We start from the raw sequence: 20,590 nt of genomic DNA, 5'->3' as shown, positions 1-20,590 counted from the left end.
GTGGCCTTAGTTTGTAACTGTGTCTTGTTGGTTTGCTCGCAGCATCGTCAGTCAGTTTGACACATTCATAGACTCGGCTGTGTAATTTTGTGTCTGTGCCTATTCTATTCCCAAAGAGTATCGCGCCCATGAGAGAACCCCAAAAAACAACCATTTGCAGTTCTGCTTAGCATCACTGTGGTGTAGGTTGGTGGCCGTCAATGGCATTGTTGTATTGTGATTTGTAAAGTATCGAATTCGTAGGATACTACGAACTATTAGGGCACAACATTGTCGTATTATGTGTCCACAACGACGGATGCTCCCATATAATATTATGTCGCGACGACGATCCCAGGAGGTAACGTACAATTTAAATAACTGTGTTTATACTCACATTATTGATACCGGTTTAGTATGAAAACATTTTATCATTTTGCCATATTTTTTATTATAATATTATGCTTACGTAATTCTACGGCTTAAGGTTCCTGGCGGAGCGAAGGATGCAGGTATTCGCCACGCGGTTGTTACGTAAGGAAATTATGTAAGGTATTATATTATACAAAGGGATGATCGTATAATAAGACCTAGAATTCTCAAATGTATCAGAGCGCGCGCTATGTAAATTCATTCGTTGGCGTGTAAACAAGATAAACATAAACACAGCGTCGCGGTCGCGGAGCCTTGGCCGAGCCGCCGAGGGCAAAAACCGAGCTACCTCCATCTTAATCTAGGTACCTTCAATAATAATCGCCAAAATTTTAATTACATAATTATTACTCATTGCATAATATGGTCAGTTAGCCGAATTGCAAATACCTACACTTGTTTATAATAATTTGCAAAGGTAAGTTGAACTATTTAGCATCAAGTGCGGCAGTCTCACCAACAAGTTGTACCTACACGCGATTTAATAATTTCCACAATCCTATTTTGCATTGATTTCTCGAATTCGATTCTAAAAGTTCGCAATACGTGCAGTTCTTATTGGAATTGCGAAATTCTTTCAGGTTACGGTTTAACTTCTCCCGTATTAGAGGCATTAACCCGTTTGTTGCGGGCTTTACATAACATTCTAATCGCATGCTCAAATAACATCACATTTTTATAGTTGTTGATTTTGATGATATAGATTATTTGATGGCGCTCAAGCAATCTTCACTAGGCATGGTCTGTTTTACGACATACTTAGGTACTAAAACGTAATGAAATAAATCACGCAAGTTTCGAACCTTTAACTCAGTCACTTTTAATTAACATAATTAGTAGTGACAAAAGCCAGTTATTGCCAAAACCAGCTGTCCTATCTATTTTTAACATTACAACTGTAGATGAAACACAAATTGTGTTGAAAATCTTTTAAAACACTCAGGTAATTAACCTTAGCACGTGAAAACCACGTGGAATTGACTATCGCCTATTTATTTACAGATTATTTCATGTTATGAGCTAAGTAAGTTCATAGTAAGTGGAAAGCTATTCAATAATTGTTAGTGTATTACGACAACATCTCATCTCCCTATACTTACTTACTTTTAATAACTAAAGCTCAAATTTGCATATCGCCGCTAAAAATCAATAAATCAAAGGGGTGACCGGTGTTGCAAGCTCGTATGTTGTCCCTAAAATAGGTACGATTCCGCCCGCCATAATTGCCGAAAAGTGATTTCCGACATCGAGTAAAAGATAAATTAATAACATTTGTTTGTTTCGTAGATTTTTAAGTGAGAATCGGTATCACACCATGTTACTTTAATAGTTTTTTCAAACATTTTATTGTATGTAAAAGATACTTTAAGTGTTCAAAAATATTTGTATCCTACCATTTAGAAACATTTTCACAACTTTCCTCATGCACTTGAGGTACTTTATGGTATTTTTCCACCTGCTTGGGGCGCATGCCGGGTAGCTTTCCTTTTAAATAAAAGATAATACTTGAATTCAGTTTAAATAAGTAAAAACACAAAGTGCAGAAGTATTGTGTTAGTTGCAGTTGCTTTATTGGTAAGAACTCTTTTCTCATTTCGATACTGAAATTAAGAGTGCCAACAGCGGCACATGGCTTAACGAGTGTGGTAATAACGTGTTAGATGTACGCAAGGGATGCCGGCTAACCTCTAATAAACCAAATTACTCGGTTTACTCAATTTATTGTCATTTATTCCATCGACATGTGATATTTTTTTAAATAAAAGGCTTTTGCGAATTGTATTTGGAAAATCTCATGAAAAACGTATGAATCAATGAATATGCCAATCACGTGTATCTAAAGAGCCGAGTAGCTTGGAAATAATAATAATAAGTTTATTCCGAACATTTTAAATTACATTTTTTTTATTCCTACCTATTAAACAGTAGTTAGTATAGCAAAAGTCCAACCTAAAACCTAGCGCTTTTTATTCGGTGATTAAGTATGCGCATTTAGCAAAACTTCTAAGTGCTCCCAGTGGCAGTGTCTACTGCAAAATATTATTTTCTGTAAGGTAATTAAAAACGATACAACGAAGATTAGTACGTCGAGATTTTTTTTGTAGGCAGAAATGCAGTAGGCTATAGACTAATGCCAGAGAGGATTAAAAGTTAAGTGTTTCTCATTTGAACTCACATAAGTGTAATTGCCAAGTATCCAGTGTTTGATCATTGAGGTTTCATTGATTTATAAGACACATTCAATACACTACATCAGTAAGGACAAAGTAAATATAAAACGTAAATCTGAATATATCTAATTTTGTTCTTTTTTTAAATTTTTACGTTAACGTACAAAACAATTTTAACTATTTTACGTTAAAGTTTAAACCTTAATTTTAACTGAATACAAGCAGCACCAAAGCAGAATAATTCGAGAGAATACAAACGATTATTCAACGCATCTGTAATGAAGTACCTACCTATTGTGCGTAACCAAATCTGTATTAGTTGTCTTTATCAGAACAAGTATCAAGTTTCATTTTAACCAATTAACTCAGAACAAAACAAAGTGTGATAAATGCCTACTGAAACTTAATAGTCATCTTTTTAAGTAAGGATGTAAAATCGATCAGCATATTGAAAATTTAGAATTCAAAAATCCGATAGTAATATTTTTAACAACAGAAATTCGGTTCATCGAGTCCGAAGTTATGAGGTAACAAACATAAAAAATACCGACGAATTGAGAACCTTTTCCTTTTTGAAATCGGTAAAAAACAGGCAGACATATCAGCAAAACACAGCTCTGCAAAAGCTCATGGTCTTGGAACGGCTAGACCTATTTTTGTAGATGAGTTTAAAACACTGCTAACAATTAAAAAAAAATAAAAAACCTTATCTAAATCAGTTCATTCGCTTAAGAGCTACTGTCCTAAAGCCTCATAGACCTAATGCATCTATTCATCTAATACATACCCTTTTTCCGTCAGTAATTCCAAACAAAAATATTTTTGATTGAACTGAATTTAGTAATAGACCAGCGTAGATATAGTTATCACTAATTAATCAAAACGTATAATTGTGAAGTTGTCCATAAACAATAATATTTAGTAATCGCGATTAACGTGAACCAAAACAACGAGCTGGCCGTTCATTTCCCTTATCTATACAATTATTTAGGAGCATTGCTTTTATCATTACAGTTTGTAACGGTAAGTTACTATAAAGCAGCAATGTAAGTAAGTAGGCGGTACCTACTCAGTGCAACCGAGGCATGCGCTGTACAGAGTCAGTGTGCCAGTAGGTCATATTATGTAAGCCTACCGCTTACTTCGTTTTGCGTAAGAACCGTTGTAGGCAATACTATACCGCTCAGACGATGATTAATTTATGTATTCTGAGAAGCAATTAAGGTGTCTACTGATAAGCCGCCAATGGTACAGCACAAATCAATTCAATCGTAACTATAATTCATTTAAGATCTAGCGTCGATCTAACTAATTTACCTCACACGACCCCGGGCAACGTAAGCACGAAATTTATGTATATACACGTTTTTATCTAGACACGCATGTGATAAATACCATAATTACAGGCGATAATTTCTTTGTTTTTAGCGACATTATCAGTCAATGACCTTGTTGCTCGTTGAAGTCATTAGTCTTGACTTGTGGTTCTATAATAAGATCACTGCTATGAGTAAGTAAATGTTGTCTCGGTAATGTAATTTTACATGTGAGAAATATTTATTAGCTATGTGGTATATTAAAGAATTTGAGAGCAGTAAAGGATTTTTATTGGCGGTCTAGACAGAGTTCCCGTTCAGGATGTACCTTAGTAACGAGGGGTGTTCCAATCTACCAAACAAGTCAATAAACTCTTGGGAAGGACTGGCTGGGGAATGTTTTTTATTTGCTCAATTGTGATCTTGCTGCAATGAATGTGGGAACGGCTCAAGAGACTTGTAAAGAGGTTCCCTTGGTCGCTACAAAAATTACAGTGACAGCATAGCGAGTAATCGTCGGTACCGTATTGCTACATTGCCAGACGCTGCGTGTTATGAAATAAGGTTATTTTAATTGCGAAACGATATTAAATAATGTAATTTGTTTTTTACAACCTTTACACAATGTACGACGTATCAAGCGTGACTACTGTTTTTCCATCATTGTACACCATTAAGCCGGTTCATATTTCCATGCACTTACCCCGTCTTTCGGGTCTCTTATTTATAAGAGCCTTATTTTTTTTTGCTATTCCACTGAATAGTCTGTCTTAGTTTCTTTAAGATGTTGTACGTTCACTATAGTTGAGTTAGTTTCTCGCTTGTATAAATTAGTTTAACATTCAACAGGCTGAGAGACCGCAAGGGCAGCTGGCGCCGAGCAGCCAACGTTCACGTCGACGAGAAGCCCTCAGGGACAACGACTCGGTAAGTTAGCCAACACTATTTCATACTGAATATTTGCAATTTTCATAAGATAACAATTTGCATTTTGTATAATTCGTTATAGGAGATGGATGATGAAGCCTACCAAGGCACAGATGGAAGCTTATTATTATATTCATCCGTTCAGGCATACGTAAGTTTTACTGAATAAAACCCATTATTGTGAATAATACATATAAATAATAGAATATCTCGGTAATGGTAGCCTATACCCTTGACTTGTCCGACAGGATTTAAATTCATAAAACAATAGTACCTATTGCAAGTTTTATAAACAGTATTTTTAGACCTGTGCTATCTGTTACAATGATGTTTATGCATGCGCAGCGGCCCACCCCGTCTGCGCTCGAAGGTAAATTTTGAGCGACAGCGATTTGTAGTTCATTCGTATTTTATAATCGAAGCAATAAAGACGTATCTTAATGTTTTTCAACAAGTGTTGTGCATAGACTGAAAAGCAATGTTTTATAACATTGGACATACTGTGGAGTGCTAACCATAGTTGGAATTCAAACATGTGTCTCATGGTGTATGAAATCAAAACTTCTAGGCCGCCGTCCAACAATCTACTGCAGTGCGTCAATTGACATGCGAAATTTCAGAGGTGAGCGGTGGGAAGCAGCATGGCTTCAAACCATTATAATAACATACTTATTTAGAATAAACATACATTAACGCTTCTCTTGGAAACCTAGTCATAAAACACCTGTTAGATCTCACTGTTCATTGTACGCACTCTTCCTGTCGATTTCTTGCTTAGCTTTTCAAATCATATCATGCTTCGCAATATAATTTCCCAGAGAAATTCACTGCTAATTCGGCAAGAAGAGCCGACCATAGGATATCATGGCATGCGGTGTATGTTTCAAGTAAGTCATCATTTTTTAACATTAATAACATAAGCCAACCAACCCATTGCAAGATGATTAAGCTGTTCTATTACTTGAATACACTTGTATTACCATTTGGTGCCTTCTCCTTGGATTGGTACTTATGCCTTGGGTTTTCTTCGGTTTTCACTTTTCTGTCTATATCACCTTTTATCAAGCTTTGTAAAAACACCTGTTACCTAACATTTATAAACTAACGCATAGTAATCTTGCATTGGGCTATATCAGTAGCTATAAACTAACTCAAACTTAAGGCCTCAGAACAATTGTCCCATACAATAATATATTACTGTGTCTAATGAAAAATATGTATTAAAATATTCGAATTCTTTAGTTAGACGAAGAAATAAATTATGTATGAGTTATTGTAATTCAGCGCAACTTTAATTTACATTGAGCTTTGGCGAAATCTGTGAAATAAAAACACTTAAAAATTTAACTTGCGTAAATTGATTATCGTCAGGATGGCGTAAAAATAGATGTCAAAATATTACATTATAGCCAGTGACCTAAATATTAAAGTAACGGACAGAACGGATGGGCGCAGTGCAGTTATTAACTTTGCGAACCGCGGTCGCGTCTCGCGTCGGTTGCATAAATCCATTAAGTGAGGTGCAAACGGCTCGTTCGGAGCCGCGGAGGCTCGCTGCCACCGCGCAACCGGTTCCACACTTCTGGGCCAAGTTCACCATTTTACACATCGCTCCACTTGTAAATATTGAATTATATTAAAGCGAATATTGTGGACAGTTGTTGCCTCACCGATCAATAACTTGGCAGAAATTGGGAATAGCTACAGTAATCCAAATTCCCACTTAAAAAACTATTTGCAGCTGAAATAACTCAAATGCTTATTGAAACACATCGTCAACACGAACATATGGTCCCTTGTCATGTATCATTATTATTAATGTTAATAACTTGATTAATGACAGTTGTGACTGACCCTCAAACATTTTTTGTCAACAGGTGATAACGGTAGAATCACCGCAATGTAGTGCAATGTCTACCACAAGCTTTATGGAATCACAGAGAAGACTTTCTTTAATGTATGAGAGAGAGGATAGGTCGTCTACTCCAGAGCTCCGCATGGAGGAAGATAGTGACCAGCCTGATGATGATGATGATGATGATAATCAATCTCAAGGAAGCACGGAAAGTGAAGAAATTATTGTAATGCCATCTCTTAACACGACTATGAGCATTATTACGCGAGACCTGAACACTCCAGATTTGGAAGATGAATTTGTGCAGGTCCAGGCGATTCGCAACGGTTGCAAGGAGAATAGCCATGTTCCAAACAACAACCCGGCACCAAAACCAACAATAGCTAGGCGGCGTCTGCGGCCAGAGTTCAAGATGCCGGCTCCCACTGCGAGCGCCATACAAGTCGCTAATAGAGTGATCAAGTATGCTCGTTGCATACAAAACAAATACGAGAATGAAATGTGCTGTCCCACTTGCGGTCTATTTCCCATTTGGCCCGTTACGGGACCATGCGGACATACACGATGCATAACGTACGTAAACATCGTTATGTTACACTATCATGTTTATACTAACATTTATTGCTTTATAATAGGCTCTGAAAAAAAAAACCACTACTGAAGGTAATCTCTATTTCAGGTGTACAGAGTTTATGCAAACGTGCCCGTGCGGGGAGGCGTGCCCAGAAACTTTACACATAAATATTTTGATACGTGACATACAAAAGACCAACAACAGTTCCAGGTATTGTTGCAATACATTATAAAATTATGTTGAATTTTTGAAGTAATTCCCTTTTTAGAATTAAACAACTAATCTGTTTCTTTAGTGTGGAGGAGGCACCGCCCTGCGATATCCTCAAAGAGGATGAAAATATGGAAGATACTCCGCGTATATCAAGTAAGTGCTCGCCTGCGTTACTAGAATATCAAATCATTATTTATGCCACTGCATCAAAATTTTAGGAAGTTATACCTGATTTAAAATGTTTATTACGCTTTACCTTAAGATAGATAAGAAGTGAGATAGTTTTTTTTATGTAATCGGTCATATTCGGGTTTTTTATTTGACAATCTGCCAAATCCAGTATTAAACCGCTAAGATGCTACTTTTATCTCATTTGCGATTTTTTTTTCGTTTATATTTTTTTTTAGAAATACTTGGTCTAATCATGTATATATGTTGTGCCTAATGCGAATGATTTTTTTTCATAAAACAGTCCGTTAGTTATTATTATTTGCTGGGCTATTTAATATTATGTATTTTTCTATGTAATTTTATGATAGATGTTATATAATCGGTATCAAACAAATCATGTCGAATGTATTTTGGTATACGTATTACATATATCTTACGATTATAAGTTGCGACGCATGACGGTCATAAGGCATTATGATTGCGTTGTAGAGCGGCGGCCTGTGATTGAGTCAGAAGACTTAAGACCGACGTTTGACCGGTTTTCGTTGTTGTCTACACTTATTCACTAAATATTAAAGTACAGAACAAGCTACAAAATATATTTGTTTAAGAACTTGGCTGAAATAAATTAATTCATTTGATAAAAACTGTACGTAATTAAATAAATTGCTGAGAAGAAGACCTAATCATTTCATCGCGTTCTCTTATCTCGGACTAATAAAAACAATTAAATTTCAAACATTTTGTTATGTCAATGTTCGGAAATAAGAAACTGAACGTATACTAACAGCTTATCGCGTCGAACAGGTCATGAAAGTCACTCGAGGGAAACAGGTTATTCAACGCTAGCTGTAGGCACTAAAGCCTGTGCTAACAAAAACATATCAAATACTTTTCCTATAATTTGGTTACACTCATAAAATGCCAGCAGTAATCCTGTATAAGTACTTATTTGTCGTTGAAATTACATCATGAAGCTTGTAAACCTATTCTTGGTTTTTCCGAATGATTTTACTATTGTATACATATTTATATCCCACAAGTCTTTCACCACACTAGACTATTCCAGTCGCAAAAAAACGTGCACGTAAAAATAAAACAGTTTTTTCGAACCGCAAAGGCTTTAAATGGCATGCTTAAAGACAACAAATCAAACCCGCAACACGTGTTTGCGCACAGTGGGTTTTTGCCACTTGGATATCCGTTCAATCGAATTTTGTCGATCGTTATCTTAATAATATTATTGAATGGTTATATCAAACAATCAATTAAATCCATGATAATTCATAACTCTACATGGTTTGAATCATACAGGCGTTTGGTAGTATTTAATAATATGTAATTAAGGCAATTTTAGATTCACATAATAAAGTTTTTTCCAATGCTTTTATAGGTGCAAAATATTTGCACACTTTTATTATAACCCTTACGGTTCTGACTATGGTACAATAAAATACTAAAGTTTATTCTAATAAAGAACTTGTTGAAAGTTTTTTTAAACTAATTATGCCAATTGCGTACATTTAACGATGTAACGCCGTTTTGTTTATAAATCTAATTTAGGAACAGCCCTTTAGGTTATAAATTGTGTCTTGAAATCTTAACACTGATAAGGCTTCCATTTTTAGTACTTGTTTATAAAGGATATTTATTTCATTGTGATTACGTCGACGTCGCAGAATCTTATATAACAATGGTTTACATAGCCATGGATAACTTAAGCTAGATTGTTTACCTGTTTTATTCTTTTCATTTGTAAACAACCCTTTATTGTTTACGAGCTGGCGCGTGCCTCTTTGTTCGGCGGTAGTTTTCAGGAAAAATTATTTTCTTATGACACAAAAGGCATTTCTATTGGTAGAATAAATTCCAGTATTGGTTCAGAATGTCCTGAGGTTTCTTTACCTCTTTAGAATATTACGAGTAGTATACGTAACGTTATTGGACTTTTCATCTGACCATAAATGAAATTGTGTCAGATACATTTAGGTTGCTCAAATTGACCAATTGTCTGCTATTACTTTCGGTGTACAGAACTACGTACGTTTAAGTACGAGAGTTATTCGCCGACGAACACAGTACAAATATGAACTATTGGCAAATAGAACTCAAATTATAGTCCATTTGAGTTCTATTTTCCATAACTCTAGAACTCTGCGATTAATAAAGATATGAAATAATATTTGTTTTGATCTTAGTCCATGTTTGAATTAATTTGACTCCTTTCCGTCACTTTTTACCTAGAACTTATTTTTTATCGTTTCTAGTGACCACTTTCAAGTTCAAATTTTATTAGCTGCGTGCCAGCAACCCGTTTTCCTTAACAGATTATTGAAAACAATTTAATAATAAAAAAGAAAATGTTATCTTAAAATCAATTAATGACTGCTGTTTTCATTCAAAATCGACGCGTCATTTATTTACATAAATTTGTATAAACAATTTGGAGTCAAAATCTGACGACTTATTGCTGTTTTGCTACGATTCCCACGCAATGTATCCCTAATAAATTAGCTTGTGCATTCAGTTATTCAACGTAGTAACAATAATTTGTTTTAATATAATAAAGGCGCGTAACAGTCGAGAGCCACGTCGCGCGTCGCGTCGGTATCGCGTGGGCGTTCACAGCGATAATCGCGCACCGACAAGGCTATTATGTAAATCGGCCATTTGTTTGTTACATTGCTCTTATGTAACAACATTGTCGACGATGCAATGGAGAACGCCGCTGGGTCGCAGGTTACGTTACGACCGTTATATAGGTTTCAGCATTCGAGACTGCGTACCTTATTACAGGGATTTAATCTTTAATAACTTTAATTAAGACTATATATTTGTATGCAACCTAAGTTACCTTTAATCATGTATTTTTATACCAAGTACTTTTATTTAAATACCGATTTATGGCGACTCCACGAGACTTCTTACGTAACGTAATAAAACTATAGGTGCGTATAAATAGGTTATTCTGAAGGAAATAAACGTGTGAGAATTTATATAAACAATTTCAATTAGTAGGTACCGTGATAACTGCGCGCTAACAACCGAAGTTTGGCTTACACAATATACTATACAGAAGTATAAAAAGTAAACAATCAATTATTTCCTTGGAATCCTTACATCGTATACGTAGTTATAGTTGACTAAGTTAGCAAATTTAGTGCCTATCGAGGGCACTCTGACCTACTTTAAACCACTAACACAATCCCCTGCCCACTCTGGTTTACTATACTTCCTTGTTTATATTAATATTAGTGTCAACTCACTGATGATATCTAAGATTACTCATAAGTAACATGTCTTAAAAAAAGTAATCTAAATCATTGTGAAATTGTGTCGCAATAATGTAAATAAAAAGCTTGTCAGGTATGAGTCAAATTCGATATTTTATCATTATTTAAAGAAGCTAAAAAATGCGCACTCAATGAAAATTCCAACTGTCTACCTATGAACCGTATCATGAGATATCTGCTTCAGACAGATCGACGTATAGCGTAGGCTGAACCAAAGTTCCGTTAGACTTTAGTTACAGAAATAAACAAAAACTGAATGGCTTAGTATATTTATGTAAGTAGTATCAAATAAAAGTTCTTCTATACTAAATTCTTAAAGACAGCTACGAAATGGCAGTCTTATTGAAACTAAGTCAATCGATCCAATTGAGTGAATCATGTAATACATAGGTGGGTCGCTAGGTACATTAGGTACAGCGGATCCTCTGAACCATGTCTCACCAGATGTGTACGTACAAAATCATATTACTCATGATTATAAAGTGTTAAACAGCAGTCTCGGTAATCAAAGATGTGTCATTAACACGATACACGTTTTGTTTGTCAGAAAAGCACTTGACTAATGGCTGATGTGATCAAAATATTTAACATTTACTACAATGTTGCTTTTACGTGACAGATTAATGTTATGACATCATTGTGGATTCTGAACGCGAACTTGCATTTATATTGTTTATCTCACTTATAAACTAACCTCACAGAAGCCTAAAATACGTGTACATACTTTTTAAATTACTAAATTGACTATAATCTGCTAAGCGCTATAATTATTTTAAACTAAGGTATAAGATAACGAGATTACTAATGAACACTTTTGCATCCGGTGATTCAGACTATTTACTATTAAGTTAATCTCATCCATATCAGCTTCCACGTGTATTTTCAAACTAACATTTATACATAATTGTCAATTTATAGCAATCCTAATTAATAAACATTCGATAATAAATTGAAAGTTTTTAACGTGGCACTTATACGCATTATGTTACTTAATAGGTACCCATCTTATAACTCTTCCCGTAACTACTTGAGATAATTCCTATTTATATAATTTTATAAAATAAGATACGTAACCATCAGCCGCGTAATAAAGGTTTGGTCATGAAAGGCTTAGGTCGTTGTCAACTGTAGCGCTGGCGAACTTGAATGATTTCATTGTGGAAATGAAGGCTTCTGCAATGCATGCGCCATTAGCGATTTTTTTTGCAAGTTTAATGATTCGCATTATTGCATAGTATAATGTTTGCTTGCTTAATGTCATAGCTTAAAGATATTCGAAATAAGCATAACGTTGCGCACCATCGTGACTGATCGACCACAATAACGACATTATTTCGAAAACTTGACCTCAATAGCAAACTAAGTCAAAATCTCGACTCTATATTAAACAATCTGGAAAATTCGAATTGAATGCGTCAGTACGAAATAAACGTACGTCATATTATTTTAGTACGTTATTTGTAACTAAGCTGAACTCAAATAACGGGTTTAGCAATAAACTGTGGTTGCTTTTTCACGTAACTGTCACCTATTGCATTGATCACGACCTTGGCTTGCTTCAGATCTCCAATCGTAGCAACACGCTTTGCGCTCGTAACTCGCACTGATGGTTACATAATGTAACACAAACTCTGACTCCATTGCTGATTATATAACATTGTATTATGTAGCAGCGTGGACAAAATGTCGCAAGACATTTGGGGCTTCTTTGTTAAATTCTGTTGAATAACGGGAACGTGTTTTAGGATAAGTTATGGAAAAATTCCAAGTGCCTTTGTATTTAATTTGTACTTTTCTGTCTTCCTCAGATCCCAATGTAAGCCTGCCGAGTGCCCTCATTCAAAACTTCTACTTAAGCCGGCACTCTAAAGTTATCAACTTAAAACAAAAGCGGCGACTCCCGATGTCTTCTCTGGTAAATAATGTTTTCAAACATTATATAATGAATGCACTTTACAAACGTCATTTGCATATCGAATTTTAAACATTGTTTATTCATAACAATGATATTTTAAGGACACTAGTAACGTTCGTACAATGAACTGTTATTTTATCTTTACATAAAATATTGTTGTAGATGTTATCTCAAACTTTGCCTAGAGATTATTTTTATGAAGTTCATCACGGTCATGCTTTCGGTCCTGGTGACTAAGCGTGTTGTATGTTTTAGGCGCGCTACAACCAAGCTCTGGAGCTACTGATGGCTGGTAAATACAAGGCTGCGGCTCCGCATATCGCTCTCGCGGCCGCATCTCACGCGCCGGACACGCGCGGGGCTCGCGTCTTGCTAGCTCAGGTAGGTATCATTCAATCATTCATTAAATTCATCAATTTACGTTATTTTTCTCCAATTCCTTTCACCCTTTTAAATTTCTTAGGCTTTAGCACAATCCTTTCAATATTCTCATTGAAACGTCGGGTAGGGTAGCTACAAATGTATTCAAGTTACCAAATAACTGCAAAATACCTTTTGTAAGAAAGCATAATCTTCACACAAAAGAATAAACATGTTATTCTTGCACAGCAAGATCGCCTTGCGATTATGAAAATAGGTTAAAGGCCTCAAGTGCAGAGTTATTTACATGCACTAAGTACTACAATGGTGTCACCTGGGAACTCAGGACATCCTGTTTACAGTACTTTGCTGAAGGTAACACTCAATAGAACCCATATCAGTAAAAGTGAAAGAGATAAGAATTGTAATGACTTAATATTTTTTATGACGCTTGTCTTGGTTTGTGACGTCACATCTGATCGAACGCCGATAAGATGTAGCGTAACCTTTTACTAAGTATACTGTACTTTATGACTAGATGTATTCCAAGAAATGACGTAATAATTTTAATTGCAGTGCATAACTATCATGAGTAGAAATCGTGATCCGAGGATTTTGACGAGGCAGCTGAACCACCTGGTCCGTGACCTGTCCTCGACGTCGTGGGTCCGGCCGAGCGACATGGAGTGCATCCTGTGCTGCGACACCTTCACCAACCCGGTGACCACGCCCTGCGGACACATGTTCTGCAGGATCTGTCTCGAGCGGACCATGGACTACAAAAAACGTTGCCCTCTGTGTCTCAGATCATTGGAACTCTTCAAACTGTCTGACGTAAGTACTAAATAATCCTTACTCTCTAAACTTACTTAACAACCATGCTGTTCGGTCTAGACATTCATAATAAATATTAAATAAAACTTCGTTTGTTTTTAAATGTCGTTAAATTGATTGAATCGGATCCAAATGAACTGTACGCATATTTCAACACGGCTATTAACAAGTTGATGGCTGAGGTACAATTGTTTGAATCACGAGTTTCGCAGTTTCTAAATATTGTGGCGACCGGCTGTGTTAAAATTTTACACTTTGTAAAGTAACTCGAGCAAGTTAACGTAATAAGGCAATAACTGCGGGCTTTCGTAACTAACATCATAGCCTGCACGTGCGCAAACGCCCTTCAATAAAACCATAAAAAGGCAAACTTTTCTGTTAACCGAATGGTGTTGTGGAAAGAATTATGATGACTACACCAAACGGTCGGTTGCTAACAGGTGGAATAATTATCAGAATTTCCCATATTCCTTTTGAATGTTGCAACTGTATTTTACAGTGCTGTAGCTCTTGATTTTAATGAACACAAAACGATTTTACTTGTGTAAACAATGTATGAATTAGTTATGTAAGTTTTCTTGTTCGTTGTGTAAATAATTCACCCTAGTATAGTCTAGGAATATGGATATTGCATTGCCAAGTCAAAGGTCGTAGGTTCGAATCCCGGTACGGTACCATTATTTTATTCAATTCATGTATGTATTATTACAAAGTAAAAGTCACTTCCTAACAAAGGTGAAAGAAAAACAAGCATATTATTATGTCTAATGTTTATGTGATCTTCCATGTTTACTTTTGTACTATCTTAGTCATGTGAACATCGTGAGAAAACCGCCACACCGGAGAATTTTTCACAAGTGTGAAGCCACGTCATCTTAATGATGACGTGGCTTCACACTTGTGAAAAAAATGTTTTGAGTATTTTTTTTTGTTTTTAGACTCGTGACACTGCCCTAGTGCAAGCTGCTTTAAAGAGTATCAACGTGGTGAATGTACCGACTCCGCTGGAACCCGACCTCATTCCCATATTTGTTTGCACTGTCGCATATCCGTCGTAAGTATAAATAACGTAATCTATTACAGTAATATTGATAGTGGGCTTCTCAGTAAACAATGACATAATTCGTGCTTCTTCATAAATAACAAACTGGACTTGATAAGTGAAGACAAAGGAGCTGATTGTCTGTTTTGCGTGTTAAAATTATTGCATTATTTTGCTAATTTAGTCAAAAGTAACAAATAAGATTTTGCGTCAATTTTATTGTACATATTTTACTATTTAGTCTCTACCCGTTTCACGCGGAAATTTCGCTATAATTTTCGTCCGCGCGTTTCTAAAATGATCAAGATCATATAAACCTATTAAAATACACACATTGTAACACATAAATCAACACGAGTCCTAAACACGGGAATAATATTATTGTTAGTACTCGATGTGTTACATAAGTTTTAATACCGATATTGGCAATCAGTTCGAACGCTTAATTGGATGAGTCATGTGAAACGCCCCCGTGTGTGAACCGTGTTGTTTGTTTGTGCAGGGTCCCTTGCCCTCTCTTCATTTTCGATCCTCGCTACTGGCTGATGATCCGCCGCGTGCTGGAGTCAGGCTCCCGTAGATTCGGCATGGTGGCCTGCGACAGAGGCAAGAGCTACGTCGATTACGGCACGGTCAGTAAACTAGGGCGCAATAATAATAATATTTAATTACATATTACCCTTAAAATGTAGATTTCCCCTCTATGTAAAAGACGTCAAGGCTAGTTGTATCTATATAACACGAGTTCCTCGACATAGTTATCAATCTTCACTCGGGAAATGTGTTCTAATGTTTTGATTATTCTACAATGTGTATGCGTTTCCATTTAATGAACTCATCATAATTATATAAGTCTACATAGTCGAACTATAGCAGTTAAAGTAATTGGTTTAATATTGTATTACAGATATTAGAAGTACGCGACTGCGTACATTTGGAGGATGGCAGGTCCATTCTATCCACTATAGGGTTATCGCGCTTTAAAGTCATAGAGCGAGGCGTTAGAGACGGGTAAATCCTTGCTTTTGATTTATTGATGTAGCCTTCTTACAAGGAAAATTAGTAAGCGCTTTTTAGACGCCGCGATCTGCTTGTCTATATATATTATATAGACAATTGATATAAATAATTGTTTTAAAGTATTAACAAAAGCAATAAAATAGGGACTAACCAATAATTTTCCGACATTTAGAGCGTTAAACTGTTCGATAAACTTTTTCAAACAGACTTCAAATCGCGAAGTCTAATAAGCGCTGTAAATTAGTTCACTTTTAATAACCGTTCAAATTTTCTTTACCTGTCTACTAACATTTGGTTCTATTCCAGATGTGAGGTTGCTAGAATTCTAAGAATCGCTGATGTACCAGTTCACGATTTGGCCCAAATGCAACTGCGAGTGTTAGCCAACCGAATCATGCTGAAGGCGCTCCTTTGGATAAAAACACTAAACGCACAGGTGAAGGAAGATATAGAAGCCGCCTTCGGCTCGCTGCCGCCGTTTTACGAGACCATCGAAAACACTGCCGACGGCCCCGCCTGGTTGTGGTGGCTGGTCGCCGTTCTGCCACTTAGGTCGGAAATTAAGGTATGTCTCAACACAATAAAACAATAAAGTCCAATTTGGGTCTTGAATGGACTAATTGACAAGCATTTGTTTACAGGTTCTAATCCTTTCTACGACGTGTCTCGTAAAACGTTTGTTGGCTGTCTCACGTACTTTGGAAGCGGTTGATCAAGTCGCCCTCACAACAGCATCTCCGTCGGAATGCGAACTCCGAAATAATCATGCACGCAGAGCTGAATTAAATCAGCAAATGAGAATGAATGAAGTAAATGGACAAGACGTGTCGTAAATTCGGTTGTATTTCTAAAGGGTGAGCTAACAACTTTTGTAGATTTGTCGTTTATTAGTCCAGTCAAACAGGCATTCCAGATTACTGTAATTCTCATAGAGCTAAAAAAATATAAAGTTCTACTTCGTCAAGGTCAATATTTTGGATGAGTAAAAAATCATTATGGACAATATTGTAGATCACCAATATTAAATACCAGTATTCGAAAAACGAGGAATAGTGTTGGGAATGCGGGTGGTGAGGAGAACCACTTGGTCTCCCGACCTAACAGGCCATGGAGGATATGGATGCGAAGCCCCAAGCGTCCTTCCTCAGAAGAAGTGAGGGGGCACTTTACACCCACCTCTCCGAAAAGGATTTTTAAAGTAGCTATACAAGCAAATAAAAAATAAAGAGAAACTGTATTTGATTTTTTTTTAATTTCTGTAATTTATTTGCCATAATTATTTATAGAAGATAAAAATCCAAAAAGCCGTTTTTTTAAGACAGGTTTGTTATGAAATTTAAATATTTTATTTAAAGCTTTGTACTGAAGTACTACAAATATTTGCCCTGTGGGAATTATGGTATATTGACTATTATTTTTCAGTCCACTTTGACTGGACTATTAGACAAGTCTTGGGAAAAGATGTAATAAAATTTTCGAATTCGTAATCACAAATAAAATGTTATTATATCAAATTTTGGGAATGATGTACGGCCTAAAATGAACTCATACACAACCACAATCATTATTGTTTGGGCCACACCTTCAGTAGGTCACCACACAAGGATCAATAGCTGACTTCTCAAGACTTAAAATCTGTTATAAATTGTTTGACAACCCTTGAGTCATTCATCCACCGACACTGCCGATTAGTTTGTATTATGATGTATTACTCTCTTATAACTCTTTTCATAATCTTTTTACTGACATAGTAGGTATATAGCAATATTTTTTTAAATCTTCTATCTGAATCCATTTTAATACTTAGTACTAGATTTTTTACAAACATGGCCGTATTTCATGAATATATTAAAAACAGTTTTTGATGACATTTACTGGTTCACATCCTATAATTATTGACAACAGGGTACAATCCTATAAGACCAGTCCCAAACCGTAATGGTGATGGAACCTCAAATATTACATTGCAGGGTCCTTGATGTGATTAAACTAACTAGCTTAATCTTGCACTAATGTCGAATTGCGACCTTAATTTAAATGTCTTTTTCATTGATATTTTGTATGAAATACTTCCTAATGTTAAAAAATAGCTATAAGCATTCTTTTAGGGATGAAAAAATCGTGACGTTAAATTATAATGCATTCCAAACTGCAAAATTTTGCTTAGTGTATCCCACTTTACTAACTGGCATACTTCTTGCTACTTTGGTCTAATTTGCACTCGGTCGATGTCCGATTCGAACTGATCTGAATCTAATACATAATTTATAGACCAATCCCAAAAGCAAAGAAGTTTGCCAGTAACTACGACGTAATGTACTTTTTTGATCTAATACTATTACATCATTATGACTGGCGAAGTAGATCAGGATCCTGTGAACCTCGATCCATATCTCCAAATTAAAATTCTGGTTGTATTACTTGAGTATTCGACATTTTCTTGCATGTATGAGGCATTCCAAAGAAAAGTTCATTCCATTCAAGTCTGCATGTGCATAAATATATTCTCATATGACTATTCAATTTTCTACATTTATAATATTCAATTTATATGTAAGTGAAGTAGTTTCTTGTCCTCGAATAGGGATCTTTACTTAATAATAACTACAGTATTCGTAGTAGATATCTTTAAGTCAACCTTTATCATCTTTCTTAATTAACATATAGTAATGTAATGTAGGCGGGTAAGTATAATTATGTAACTGTAAAAGTTCAGAATTATATTTGGCAATAACCCTTAAAAGGGTCTATCACCATACTTCTAGATAGGTTATGCCTATGTAGGTCTTATTGTAAGTAAAGATGTGTAACACATACTTCTAATGACCTAATATAAATTTTACATACAACTTGTATGCAGAATGTCATGATTTTTTTATGAACTATGGATCAACTAGAAATGTGGTGATTCTAAAATTGCATGTCTTTCGGGAACTTTAAATGAATACCAAATTTAAATTATTTTATTTTATTATATACTTTTACAGCAACATAAATAATATATTATACACTTAGATATAATCTTTATTATAAATCTTCTTATATTATATAATAGATTTAGGACCGATTTTTCAATCATTAGAGAGTATTTATATCAAAGGAATTATAATGACTCATATTTTGACAATTTTTCTATAGAAAAAGCTATATTCCTCTGATCTGAAGATTGAAGAATTGACCTAAAATAATATTCTGACATTATATCTTATAATATTGTAGTGTTCTAGTATGGTATGTGACTTATGAAATAACTTTTTCATTTGATTAATGAATAAGGTTGCGAATTAAAAAATAAGTCTTTATCTTCTGATTAAAACGGCCATAAATAAACCGCCTTTAAATGCACGCACCACATACCACGCTAGAACGCAAGTAGTACACTAATGTATTACAATTTATTTCTATACTATTTTAATTGATTCTCTAATCAATAATTCTCATTGAATTGATGAATATTTTCGTCTATAAATTAAGATAAAAAAACGCAAAGTAACGATCTCATCGGATTATTTAGAATAAGTATATTATAACATAATCAATCAGGCAAGTGACCTGTCTTAGCTGTATAATTTAAACAACTTATATCTCAGCCATCAACTTTGTAATTTTGGTACTTATCCCACGTCATTCCTTCGTATAATAAAAAAATATGATCTCATTATTAATAGATCATTGTAGATGTCTCGCGAGTGTAGTTCATAGAAAAAGTGAACAAATATATGATTATGTTCAACAAAGCTGATGTGGTCGCTGTGATTGAATACATTGTACGGAAATAGTCATTACGAATTTGTAAGCTTTCATATCTTAAACTGAGTTTGTGATGTGATTCTTTTTCCTTAATAAACCTTTTCGAATTATATGCCGTGCGTTTTATTTTTGCGCTCATACCGACTTATCGGCTGTGAACCACGATTTTGTGAGTGGGCGATCTACAATTGTTTCCTCAAAAGGAATTGCTAAGTATGACTAATTAGCACAGTTTACGGTGCCTCAATTTTATAATAATCCGTAGGGTGTTGGCAACTGATTCAGATGGTCAGCGATAAATAAATCCATAAAATTAGCTCTTCTAAATTAATACGAAAAATAACTCTATTAGATCCTGCTCTGCAAAATTTTGGCCGTACTCAAATGTGCGCAGCTGATGACAACTTTCAGAACAACGATTTTTTAGGATTGGTTATTCCTGATTAATGTATTTCCTGAAGATACAGGATCACTTCAAGACAACTTTATCGTTTGAAGAATTTCCCCAAATGAATTTAATCGTTTGCCCGGACAACAGTAGAGGAAATCCCCGAAAAATAGATCTAACGTCACTTTTACAGTTTTAACAACTTCTAAACTTTTTAAATAGCTCTGAAAATACATTTACTATACGCAAACATTACAAAAACAATTGAACTACCTAAAAAATAAGAAATACATCAGTAATTATCATAAAAGTGTAAAATCAAAGACATTATATACTCATAATCATAATAA

The 20,590-nt window shown here is 35.2% G+C and overlaps 1 protein-coding gene across 7 annotated transcripts; it reads left to right on the top strand.

Moving 5' to 3' along the window:
• The first annotated feature begins 42 nt into the window (after positions 1-42).
• Positions 43-19,964, top strand: LOC113494001. 7 transcript variants are annotated; one of them, XM_026872092.1, is made up of 17 exons: positions 43-340; positions 4,748-4,825; positions 4,908-4,976; positions 5,394-5,447; positions 5,644-5,712; positions 6,703-6,906; positions 6,988-7,253; positions 7,360-7,464; positions 7,550-7,620; positions 12,740-12,846; positions 13,102-13,227; positions 13,783-14,040; positions 14,979-15,094; positions 15,585-15,714; positions 15,990-16,093; positions 16,409-16,667; positions 16,744-19,964. In XM_026872092.1, exons 1-17 carry the CDS (start codon positions 281-283, stop codon positions 16,933-16,935), a joined length of 2,268 nt encoding a protein of 755 aa, XP_026727893.1. In that variant the 5' UTR covers positions 43-280; the 3' UTR covers positions 16,936-19,964. The 7 variants fall into 7 exon arrangements, with proteins under 7 accessions (XP_026727893.1, XP_026727896.1, XP_026727889.1 ...); XM_026872088.1 differs by having other exon boundaries at positions 44-340; positions 6,703-7,253; XM_026872089.1 differs by lacking the exon at positions 5,394-5,447 and having other exon boundaries at positions 44-340; positions 6,703-7,253.
• The last annotated feature ends 626 nt before the right edge of the window (positions 19,965-20,590 follow it).

The sequence above is a fragment of the Trichoplusia ni genome, chromosome 5, assembly GCF_003590095.1.
Source record: "Trichoplusia ni isolate ovarian cell line Hi5 chromosome 5, tn1, whole genome shotgun sequence".
NCBI classification, from domain to species: domain Eukaryota; kingdom Metazoa; phylum Arthropoda; class Insecta; order Lepidoptera; family Noctuidae; genus Trichoplusia; species Trichoplusia ni.
Note: the sequence above shows the minus strand (reverse complement) of the source record. Positions and strands in the feature narration are given on the sequence as shown.

Excerpts from the sequence above, each read along its gene's own strand:
- LOC113494001 (XM_026872088.1), top strand. The coding sequence starts at position 281 with ATGTGTCCACAACGACGGATGCTCCCATATAATATTATGTCGCGACGA. Across the intron at positions 5,448-5,643 it reads TGACATGCGAAATTTCAGAG|AGAAATTCACTGCTAATTCG; the intron begins GTGAGCGGTGGG and ends ATAATTTCCCAG. Across the intron at positions 15,715-15,989 it reads GCTACGTCGATTACGGCACG|ATATTAGAAGTACGCGACTG; the intron begins GTCAGTAAACTA and ends ATTGTATTACAG.